Source organism: Fukomys damarensis, unplaced genomic scaffold, assembly GCF_012274545.1.
Source record: "Fukomys damarensis isolate Sample0158 unplaced genomic scaffold, DMR_v1.0_HiC HiC_scaffold_39, whole genome shotgun sequence".
NCBI lineage: Eukaryota > Metazoa > Chordata > Mammalia > Rodentia > Bathyergidae > Fukomys > Fukomys damarensis.
The window spans coordinates 46,766,733-46,778,932 of NW_022900951.1; the positions used below are offsets into that span (position 1 = coordinate 46,766,733).

Consider the following 12,200-nt stretch of genomic DNA (forward strand, 5'->3'; position numbering starts at 1 on the left):
TGAACTGTATCCTGAGATGTGTGAATTGTGTGGGCAGGGATGCTGTACCTTTCCCACCTCAGATATAAGGCTGGGCACCAAGGAAATGCCCTGACAATGTACTGAGGGAGAGACAAGAACAAGGTGTCATTCCTGGACTCCATACCTCCATACCACCATACCGCAACACCCCCACCCACGCCCCCACACAAATAATGCCAAGAAAAGCAACTGCCAAGATAAATCACTTTTATCTCTATAGGAAAGGGAGAATCTAAAAAAAATATAAATTACATTAGTAACACAAGAAAAAAAACGGGGGAAAAAAACAACAGAGAAGTCTGGATGATGCTACTCTAACCTATTTATAAAAAGGCCCTGCATCAGAAAGTCACAATCCTACCCACTTCTAAAAATATATTTAGACATGTACAGAAGCGGTGGGTTTGTTTTTAAATTGTTTGCTTTCTTGTAAAAATATATTAAGGGTGAATAGAAATCCTTTCTCCCTGCCCCCTATCCTTCTCCCAGCTCTCTGCTGGAGACTGAAGATCAGAGGTAACTAACTCAACATGTTCTAAACCTTGGTTACTATCATTTCAAACCCCTCCCCAACTCACTTCACTTAGAACCTGAAACATTTAAAAATCAAAACAGAAACAAACACACTAGCCTCTTTGGAAAAGCATAATGCTGAGGGTAAACTTGCTTTTCATTGGAAACGTGAACAAAAACAACAAACAGGAGGTTCCAAGAACCTAACTAAACTAAATGAACCCAGGCAAACAAGAGGCTGGGTTTCATCTCCACAGAAACTTCTAACAGAGAAACAGAGGGGAAAAGAGGCCCAGAATCAGGTGTTTCTGTTAGCAATTAGCTGCCTTTGAAAGATCAAGAGGGGTTGTTAATGGGCAAAAGGGCTGAGGACCTGGTCTTCGTGACAGCAGTCAGTGTCTAGTGAGGCAGTTGCCTACAGAGGAACAGAGGCTTCTCCTGCCCTTCCCTCACTACCCTCTGCTGCCTTGAAATCCCCAAGATAAGCAAAGCAGGGTAGAACTGGAGGGAAGGAAAGTAGGGACCTCATATACTAGCGGGGGAGGTAGCAAGGCTATTTGCCTTTGGTGTGACTAGATGGTGGACTGCTTGGCACCTGGGGTCCCCAAGGTAAAAAAAAAAATGGTCTAAGGGACTCCTGATTCCAAGGAAAGACAGTAGAGGTGGGACTATGGAGAAAGATAAACCACAGACACAAAGAAGTCAAAGAAGTCTCATAAATTCCCTGTGGTTTGGATGGTTGCTGTAAAATTTACCCAGAAGCACTAGGCAAGCTGGGGTGAGGTTGGAGAAGAGGATAGAGAACAATGATGCATGCCATTTTGGCAGTGCCAAAATGAGTTGGGGTGGGACACGTTCTCCACAAGCCCAGATTGCCAGTGAGGCAAGACAAGAGGGAGGAGGGGGGCACTGTCTGGACAATGGAGATAACCTACAAAGGAAAGAGGAGTAGGGTGAATCAGTTGGTCTGCTCCTTCATAAATGGCATCTCTTCTAGGCTTGGGCTCGTGCATGGTCATCTGCATTCTACCTGAACAACGATCTGGAGTCTGGAATACAAAGGCCCAGGACTAAAGATGTGAATCCTGAGGTCTTCTTCAGACCCAGACCTCAGTTGAGGAAAGAAGCATGGAGGTTTCTTGACAGGAGGACCTAGGGAGTAGGCCGTTCTACCACACACTCTCCAAAAGGTCCAATCTCTGTTCCATGGTACAGATAAAGGAAGCAGGCTGCGGAGCCAGGGTGATTTCAGTGGCACATGACTTCAGGTTTTTAGGAAATAATTTTTCACCTGCTGGATGCCAGTAACAGCCACATAGATAATGCTATGCAGGACCTCAAAATCCAGGCAAATCCCTGGAGTTCACTCTGGGACAGGGGCTTCATGTGTAGCCAGCCAAAAGTAGCTTCCTCCAATGGGCTAAAAAAAAAGTTATAGTTAAAGGAATGGATATCTATCCTCTCCTCACCTCAAAAAGTGGCAGGAATCTTCTTTCTTTCCAAGGATAAATGAAGTCAGCCTTTCTAAGCCACCTCCAGAAATGGCCCACGGTGGGGAAGAAAGGAAACTCCAGGCCCTCTCTTTTTCCATGAACTATTATTTGGCAAGAGGGGGCAGAGACCATAGCCTTCTTCCAGGAACAAATCTCGAGGTGGGGCATATCCACTGGACTGGAGGTAGAAGGGGAGGGAAGAATAGGTGGAAGTGGGCAGGCTTCTAGAGACAGGGCTGGAGTTGTAGAAAGTATTGAGCACTGGACCTCACACTTCATGGCCAGAGAAATGAGAAGCCCATACTATCTTCTTGCCTTTCCTCATCCTGCCTTTGGGGTGGTGGGGTGGTGGACAGTAAAGGACAGACAAGGCAGGGAAGAGAAAAATGGATTAGAGGAACAAAAAAAAAAATGAGCTGTTATAAGTTGGAAACTGCTCCCATTTACATGCTACTTGGGTAGGGAAAAGGAAGGGAGGATGCTCATAGCAGGTGTGGGAAAAGGAATTGAGGAAGTCGGTGGAGGAGCCCGTGCCTTTGGTCAGTCCCAAGAAAGCAGGACAATGCGCCTCAGCACCTTGTCTGGGGCAGACAGGATCCAGGAGTGCCCCGAGAGTTGACAATGGAGAAGGCAATGGGGGTGAAGGGTGAGAGCTGGAACACACGGGGGCTCAGCTCACAAAAGTAGTTTGCCATTTCTGTGGATTTTCAGGATACGGCCAAGTCTCTGCTTCGCTGTGGCCAGGCCCTTTTTGGGACGCTTTCCTGTAAGGAAAAGTAAACAAAGAGTATGGCAAGGGTTTAGTATCAACTCCAGCACCAACTGTTCTGAGACCATCTTTCCTCCCGTTTCTCTCCCCACAAAGTTTCTTTATCCTTAGACTATATTGGGTAAGAAGCCCCCTTAACTATTTCCATCCAATGTCACATGCTTTGGCTTTTCTTCCTCTGATTTCCTGTGGCAATTGTAGACTTCCTGGTTATAGTTTGTCTAGTTGTTTTCTCCAATAATTTATTTGGTCCCAATCATTTTCCTTCCAAAATTATACAGGGAAGACTAAGTGCTTCCTAATCATGGCTATCAAGATTAGATAGGTACTCTCTTAGTGATTATAGCCCAGTGCCCTTCATACTTCAACCCCCTGGGCCGTGTTTCATAAGAAACCCTCATATTCACCAACCCCCAACATCATGGCAACATCAGCACCCTTGAACTATGTACTCTACAGACTGTGCTTTAAGGGACAAACTGGGGGAAAGCAGGGCTTTGCTTGAGACCCCTAATTCTCCCTTGCCTCTTTTCTTTCTCCCATCAAAGCACTTCCCGTGACCTATTGAACTGTCTCCATATTTGATCACCTCACTTCCTCCCTCTCCATTAACTCTGCCAGAACTCCAGCATTACTTCATTCCTGTCTGTATCTATGTGTGTGCCTCCTTTCTAGATTTCTCACCTCCAACCAGGCCACCCTCCACTCTGGCCATCAGAGCATTTTTTAAAACCTAAACTTAATCTTACTTCTACTTAAAAATCAGTCACTGTCTCCATGCCCAGGAGATCAAGTCCAAGGACCTCAGGGTGACCTTCAATGTCCCATCCCTAGTGTTCTCATCTACTAAAGCACTTAGATAAGGTGACCCTAAGATCTTTCATTTCTACCATAATATGTCCATTATACCTTGTCCTGTCTGATTACTCTGAGAGCCAACAGAAGGGCGCCTCTGGGTCAAAAAGACACCAGGAGCCATGGGTGTGGTGCTGCGGTTTGCTTGGGCCATTCCAAAGGTATTAGGTCGAGCAGTATACTCATGGTCAGCAAGACTTCCTGACAGAGTGTCTTGTTTAGGCTCAGGAGGAGGCAAAGGTGAGGAGGAAGTGGGAGGGTGGAGCGTAGCAGCCACTCCCGGGGCCGGAACTGTCACACTGAGATGGGAGTCTTGAGGGCGAGGCTGTTCTACCTCCTTCAGCAAAGGCTTCTTCTTGATGTATTTTTTCTTTTGGGCCTTCTGCAGCTCCTGAAACACAAGCCATAGCAAGAGTAGATTTAGGAGTGAAGAAAAGACAACTTCCCCAAAAAAGAACAAGATAATGGTCAATACAAGTTCTACAACCTGTCACTCCCCTCCCCAACCCCAGCAAGTCTAGCTGGGATATACATATAACAGACAAAGCTTCCAATACCTGAGATGATCTCTTTGGTACCACTCATCCTTAATTCATCACTGTCACTTATCAATACAGAGGCAAGAGATCTGTAAATGAGTTTGGAAACTTTAGTTTTGGTCTTAGCATGGCCACTGATGAGGCGGACCAGGGACACTTCTAATAAGAACTAAATTTACATCTACAGCTGAGGCACTTTATAAGTATTATCTTATTAATCCTCATAATAGCCCTAAGAAAAATCTTTTTACAAAAAAAAGGTGCAATTTGACCTGAAAGCCTCACAGATGAAAAGCAGTTGGATCATGTTATTTTAACAAGGGCTATCTGAAGACACACCCTGCAAACTTCTCAAAATGAAACATCCGAGTATTAGCTTTGTTGATAAACTTGAGTTGAAATCAAGGATTGTGCTCCCTGAATTGAACAACTTTGGTCTCAGATGGCTCATTTACTTTTCATGGTTGTTAGATTAAATAAATGATGTAAAAATACATAGCACATAGTAGGAACTCAACAAATGGTAAATTATTATTTTATCTTTACTTCTTACAATGGTTTTTCTTCCTTTTAACAGTCTTTTTTGTTGTGTCACAGAACTTGATAATCTTTTAGGTCACCAGTTCTAAAAACCTCAATTATGGATGAGAGGAACAAGTCACTTCTCCCAATATTTTGGATTTCATCCATTCATTGCTCTGTGGATCTACTATCCATTATATACTGGGTACCTGTATAGTGGGCATCTGGAGCCCTGAGAACCTGGAAAGGTAGTGCTGAGAGCATGTGAATGACTTCACCTTCTGAAATGCTACAGTCACACAGACCAATTCAGTGATTATATTTCTTTTCCTTGTCTTAGCAACATGAGCCTAGTCCTGCCTTCAGAGGATCTGACAGGCTGTAGCTACCATAGCAATTTCTGAGGGACAAGAATAATAACATTAGTAATACATGCCAGACACTGTTACATAATTACTCATTAATACTTAAATTTGAGAAATACTTAAAATCCCATTTTAAGGACGAAGAATCTGTGGCAAAGATTCTTTTCACAAGGTTACAAGATCATAAGTGGCTAAGCTGGGATTCAGACCCAAGCCATTTGGCTTCTGTATCTTTTCTCAGCCACACTACTGTTCACTCATACCAGGAATGTCATTTCTGTCCCCTTTTCTCTCATTTGACTTTAGAAATTATCTTTTCATATCTAGATTACACAGCTTAATTTCTTCTACCTTTGCTCCAATTTCTTTCACATATAGTTTATCCAGATATTTGTATAGATGGCTAGACTTTATTGTAACAGGACCACTTATACCTACCAATTTCCTTGTTCAAAAAGCTATTAGTCGGTCTCCACACAAGTTCACACTCCCTGACCTGACATTCATGGTTTTCAATTGTCTAGGCACTTATACCTACCCAATCCATAATGATAATGATGGAAAGCTAATATGTTTACACTATTCTGTACAAAGTACTTCTAAGAGAGTGTGCATGTGCATACACATACATGCATACAGAGTGCCAAAAAAATGTACACACACTTCAGCAGTCTTCCATACTAATAAATGTCTGGAAGTCAATGGCCATCACTTTGAGTACCTCTTGTAATTGTAGAGGCCAAAGGTAACTTGTATTAATCTCATGATGTATCAATAAATTTAGTATTAAAATATATACACAAGTTTTTTTTCCTTATGTATACATTTATATATATATCCTTAATAAGTAATTTGTCCAAGCAGTAGAGCTAGAATTCAAAACCAGGAAGATGTCTTCACTCATTCATTTATTCCAATACTGAATAAACACACTATGTACCATATTATCATTCTTCAAACATTTATAGTTTAATAAAAGGACACAAAAAGTAAACTTATGATTATAAATATCATGAAAGAATGTTATGGAAGGACAGAGGAAGTCCACTGAAATAAAGTGCTGGTGGGTGGTATGAAGAGATATTAGGCAAGGTTTATGAAAGGGCACAATTTGCAAAGAACAGAACAGCTTGTGCAAAAACACAAAGAAATGAGAAAATGTGACACATGGGGTGAGCCAGCAGTACTGTAGTAAAGTATGGGTGGTGTAAAGGGTGTACATGAAGGCTGGTCAGCAAAGAGAGATGACTTAAGAAACCAAATCAAGAAGGCCTTGTGTGCTGAATTAAAGATTTTCCTTTTCCTGGAATGCTTCTCAGTCCTCAACCAAAAGCTTAGCCTACAAAAACCCACCCCAATTTTAAAACCTCTTCCTCGTGGTAATCCCTGATCAATTCAAATAGAAGTTACTCTTTAGAAGGTACTGAAAGTAGTTTTCACACCTTTAATTAGCTTATCTGTTTATTTAAGGCAATAAAATCCTTTTGTTCAAATTACATCTTTCATGGGATATACATGACAGAGAAACTTCTGATCAAAGAAAGGCCATCTGGCCTTCTTAGTCTCCAGTGGTTTGCAATAATAGCTTCTGGATATTTCCAAGAAACTCCACAGTTCCACATAACATCAAATGAAAAACATTGTTCTATTTAAATAGGATATAATCACTAAAAATATATAAAACATTTTACTATTTCAGTTTATTTAAATATTTATTAAGTAATGTGAAATTTGAAGTTAAGAGGATGTAACTTTGATTCTTGTCACCTCCATTTACTGGCTGTCTTATCCTGGACTAGTCACTTAAAAGTGAGTCTCATTTTCTTCACCTGTAAAATGATGAAAACATCACCTATTGAACAAGGATACTGGGCATATTACATTAGACATTGTACATGGAAGTTATCTAACACAATTCAGGTGCTCAATAACATTCTATACCACTGACGGCAAATCTTTTAGAGATTTCAGTGATAACAAACTGCCAGCTGAGCCACCACTGCTCTATACTGTAAAATCTAAGGTATGAAGACCTAAGGGAATATTGATGAGGAAAGAACCAGAAGATTCACCTGTAAATGTCCCTAGGGTTTCTGACTACATTGCATATGCTAAGTAACTTTCTAAATTATAATGACAAGAGGTAAAATTAAATTTAGGACAAAAAAACTGGGTGATGATTTCTTGACAAGGGGTGAAGATCAAGGTAAGCCTTCATAAAGAGGAAAAGAAAAGCCTCTTTTATTAGGAAAATAGGTCAATTTCTAATACTGATGTGTGCCTGAGAGCTTACAAATACTCAGCTGAGTAACCTCCTTGGGACTTCATTTGAAAGCAAAGGACTGATTTGATCCTTCCCATTTGAGGGATTTTCAAATACCCACAAAGGCAAGTGATATCAGTGAAGGACTTTTTTTTCTGGCCCCATTGCTTTGTTCATCCTAAATCATGTCAACTATGTAACCTACGGTAGCAGTTTGGCAGAGAGTTGGGATGTAAAAGATATAGGGATAGGATACTGCCAAAGATTCAGATAAAAGGTTATCCACTCCTCATTGCCACAATAATGGGATCTAATCAACCTGAAGGTCTGAGTAGCAAGGCTCTTTGTCAAACAGAGATCAGTAACAGCCCTACTGTTTATGTGTTGAATATTTTACCTGCTGGGCCAGCTTGGCAGCTGCTGCAGCCAAGCCTGTTTCAATGGAGGCCACTCGGGTCCCCTCACGCACAGGACGGTCTTGCTTGGGTAGAGTTGGAGTCACACGGGCTGTAAGGAAAACAGGAGGAGTTGTCACTCTTTAAGACATTTATCTGCAGGCCAACTATATTCTTGACTTGCAACTTCCCCAAAGGTGGTTCTCATTGGTCTTCCTACTTCTAGTTATTCACAAAGCCAGATTTTGCTTCCCAGAAGATAAAAAGTTAAAGCACACATGATTAAAGCATAAAAAAATAAACATATTGGGTCAGGGATTTAGCTCAGTGATGCCCACCTGCCTGGGTCCTGAGTTCAATTCCTGGTACCAAGAATAAAAAAGCCAAAAAATAAACATACCTGAGCTGGCATTTAAGGTTGTCCATGTTTTTTGCTTCTGGCATACCTACCTCCCTAGCCTTATTTCCACATCCAGTGTTAATGGTTTAGTGTCCTCTCAAAAACTCATGTGGAAATTTGTCATTCAGTGGCATTAGGAAGTAACACACTCCCCTCATCAGTGGATTACAGATGTTCCTGTGGGAGTGGGTAGTTATACATGGAGGATTTTAGCTTGTCTTCTATCATGTAATACCTTCTGCCATGGGATGATGCCACACAAAACCCTCCCCAGATGCTGGTACCTTGCTAGGACTTCCCAACTTCAAGAACCATGAACTACATAAACATCTATTATTTTGAATATACCTAGTTTGTGATATTATATTATAGCAATAGAAAATAGGTTAAGGCACTCATATTCTCAGCTTCTGCAGACAAATGGCTTCATTACACCTTCAGAGTATGTGCAGCTCTTCCTCTCTCCATGCGCATTTAGCCTTATCTTCTGTAATGAATGTCACAGTGATGGTAAACCATTTAGAGCTTTCAATGATAAAAACAGCCAACTGAGGCAGGCATGCCATAGGCTCACCACTGGTCTAGAGTATATTCTTACCTTTTGTTTGCCTATTCAAAACCTGCCCGTCCTTTAAAGATATGCTGAAAGCAATCTTGCTTGCAAAAACCCTTAGGACCCCTCTAGTCCCACTGACCTTTCTTTCCTTTGAACTTTCCTTTGAACTTATGATGTGTACAAGTCACTTAATAAACAGAACAATGTATACCATCATGCCCATTAATGCTGACGTGTGTTTTGTCTACCAACCAGGCTATGAGTTCCTGAAGAACACCTTCTTCTTTAGTTCTTTTATAGTGCCTTAACAACATTAAATCGAAATCAAAAAGTGGTTGCTTATTCCACCTTTTCAATAGGAAGTGTATGTATGTATATATATTTCAGGATAAGCAAATAGTCCCAGGTGATGAGGGACAGCTCTTCTTTACAGAAGAATGCCAACTAATGAATGAAGACTGACAGAATTAGAAACTCACAAGTTTGTGAGCCCTAATGAAATTGTTTATATAGAACTAGATATTTATATAGAACCAACGTACTGCATTATTTCACAAAGTACTTGCTAGTTTTAAGAGCAAAACCTAACTTCACAATGGCAAGATCGGGAGATCATCTTACCTTAATATACCTAAGTAGTAATTTTAGTAACACTAATAATGACAGCATGACATCATGTGCCTCTTGATGTGATGCAATAGAAAATTCAGTCTCACCTGTGAAGTTGTTAAAGCGCTAAAATCAGGCAAATCATTCACATTACTTCCAGTATTTAGGAAACACAAGAATAGAACAACAAGTTAAATGATACCACAAGAAAGCAAGCAAAAATTATACAATAAAACTGCCTAATATCTTAAAATGGAATTGTTCTAGATTAAGACAGACTTTAAATGGCATGACAGTCAAATGCCATGCAGATCTTGTTTAGATCCAGATTAAAACAAACCCATTGTAAAAATACCTTTTGTAGTTCAACAAATTGGGAAATTAGATTAAGGTCTTGGAAATAGATAACATGAAAGAATTATTAGATAATCATGAATTTTCTTATTTATGACAAAAAGATGTTTATATGAGAAACGCCACAATTTTTAGAAAAGCATACTGAAATACATCAGGGAAAGCAATGAAAAGAAAGTGCTAAAGGGCTAAAGGTGTAGGGCAAGTGGGAAGGGTAGGGGAAAGGTAATAAGGGAAAATAAAAAAACATGAGAAAATGAAAAAATGGAAATAAAGTGTTTGTAAACAGGGAGGGGAGGAGGGGGTGAAGGGAGGGAAGGGACAAGGGGAAAAAATGAGAACCAAGAACTGTCGTGTAAGGGTACAAGATCCCAATAATGAATGTAACTGTACTGTATACCTAAAATGTACCAATAAACTCAATTTTAAAAAGTGATAGATGAATGAAATATGACAAAATCTTGATAACAGCTCATTTTCACTGCTGGGTATACTGGAGTGCAAGCTAATGTTACACATACACACAAAACCATGTGTAGTGGTTCCAACCTAGTTTTTAATGCTCCTTGGTTGGTTATTATTATTATGAGGGACAATTTCTGGATAAGCAATATGCAGAGTTTAGATCAGGCTAAAGTTTTTCTTTTAAAATAACATTTTGTAAAAAAATTTTTTTAAAAATCACATTTTGTTTGAAACTTGATCTTAAGCAAATCTAACAAAAATGTTAACGTATAATTTTGGGTCATTGTTACTTTAGTATCTTTTACATTGGTCCGTGTAACTTTGTATATGTGATAGTTTAAAAATAGTCCCTCAAATTCCTTGGAGCCTTTCCTATTGAAGAGTCTGTCCAGCACTGAATTTGAGCATGCTCATTTGTAACCTATAGACCAGTAATTGTGAACCTCTTAGAGACGAAAGCCCTAACTGTAACCCAAAACTCAGTTATTTATCACAAAGTGGCAACACAGCAATTAAATCAGAATGCTGGGGTTTTAGTTTTGAAAAAACAACTTATACACTAACATCTTTTATCTTAAAAGAAAAATAACATGCAGGCCGTAGAGTACAGCAGAAGTGACACTGTGTGACTACTAAGGCTAGCTCAGGAAGAGCAATATCAGTTCCCACATGATTTGCTGAAACACTAATGCTTGGAGACCTGAGCTGATATGTAAGAAGTATGATTACCTTGAAGCCACCTGGAAGCAAGGAAGTTAGTCACATGGAGAGGTCACATGCTGGTACATTTAGCCTTTGAGTCCTCCCAAGCCAGGCACTAAACATATAAATGAGACTTCAAATGAATGAAACTCTTAGCCACCAGGTTACCCACAGCCTTGAAAATCTGTCTAGCTGAGACCCCAAACATCATGGAGTAGAGATAAACTGTCCCCACTGTGCCCTTTCTAAATTCCTGGCCCACGAAATACATGACCACGAGAAAATGGTGGCTGTTTTAAAGTGGGAAAAAACTCAATCTATACAAGACATTTTGAAGGAACAATTAGAAAACTCTGGCCGGGGATTTAGCTTAGTGGTTCTGGTGACTGCCTCACAAGCACAAGGTCGTGAGTTCGATCTCCAGTACAAAAAAAAAGAAAGAAAACTCTGATTACAAATTGGATATTAGAGGACATTAGGAAATTATTATTTACTTGTGTCTATAGTTTTTTTGTGGGGGGATACGGGGGATTGAACCCAGAGCCTTGAACATTCTAAGAAACTGCTCTACCACTGAGTTACATTTCAAACTCTATTTTTAGTTTACTTTGAGACAGGAGCTCACTAACTTGCCCAGGTGCACCTTAAATTTGTAATTCTCCTGCCGTAGCCTCTCAAGTAGCTAGAATTTCAGGTGTGTACTCTCACACCTGGCATTAAATTTGTTAAGCAGTCACACCGGGAGGTATCCTTATTCTTAGAAGATACTTACATTTGAAGGGATAAAATGATAGTTGTATGTTACATTGAAGCATCTCAGGAAAAACTATAGATATCTATCAGATATAGATAATGGACCTATAACAAAATGTTGCAACTGTAGAATCTAGGCATTGATAATATGGTATTTATGTAATATCCTTCTACTTTTAAGAACTGTTATAATAATAAAAATTAAAATATTGACTATGATATCATAATTAAATGTAATGTGTAGTCCTTGCATGGGTTCTGGTAAAAATAAGACAGTTATAAAAGATATTTTGGTACAACTGGGGAAAATGTGAATGAGAACTTAGTACTAGATGACATTTAAAATGTTACCTTATGGGCCGGGGATTTAGCTCAGTGGTGCCACCGCCTGCCTCACAAGCGCAAGGTTCCGAGTTCAATCACCAATTACTGGCCCCACCCCCAAGTTACTTTGCTTAGCTGTCATTAACAGCAAGGAAAATGAAACAAACAAAAAGTGAATGCTAGAGTTGTAAATTCTCTGGCTGAGTATTGAAGGTATGCTCTAACATACACACAGGGGCTTTGAGAAAGTAATGAGTCATTAGTTTGGGGCATTTAAAGAAATCTGCCAAATTCAGATTACT

At 39.9% G+C, this 12,200-nt stretch overlaps 1 protein-coding gene across 4 annotated transcripts in view; it reads right to left on the reverse strand.

Moving 5' to 3' along the window:
* Positions 1 to 225: 225 nt before the first annotated feature.
* The window catches only part of Phf8 (PHD finger protein 8), a 124,703-nt gene continuing 112,728 nt past the window's right edge, over positions 226 to 12,200 (reverse strand). Inside the window, exons 20-22 of one of the 4 annotated variants that reach the window (XM_010610746.3) lie at positions 7,738 to 7,847; positions 3,706 to 4,042; positions 226 to 2,791 (exon numbers count right to left, since the gene is read on the reverse strand). In XM_010610746.3, the coding sequence (XP_010609048.1) occupies positions 2,703 to 2,791; positions 3,706 to 4,042; positions 7,738 to 7,847 (536 nt within the window). In that variant the 3' untranslated portion in view covers positions 226 to 2,702. Of the gene's footprint in view, positions 2,792 to 3,705; positions 4,043 to 6,822; positions 6,907 to 7,737; positions 7,848 to 10,031; positions 10,937 to 12,200 lie in introns of those variants that run through there. The other 3 variants (XM_010610747.3, XM_010610748.3, XM_010610749.2) reach the window with 3 other exon arrangements.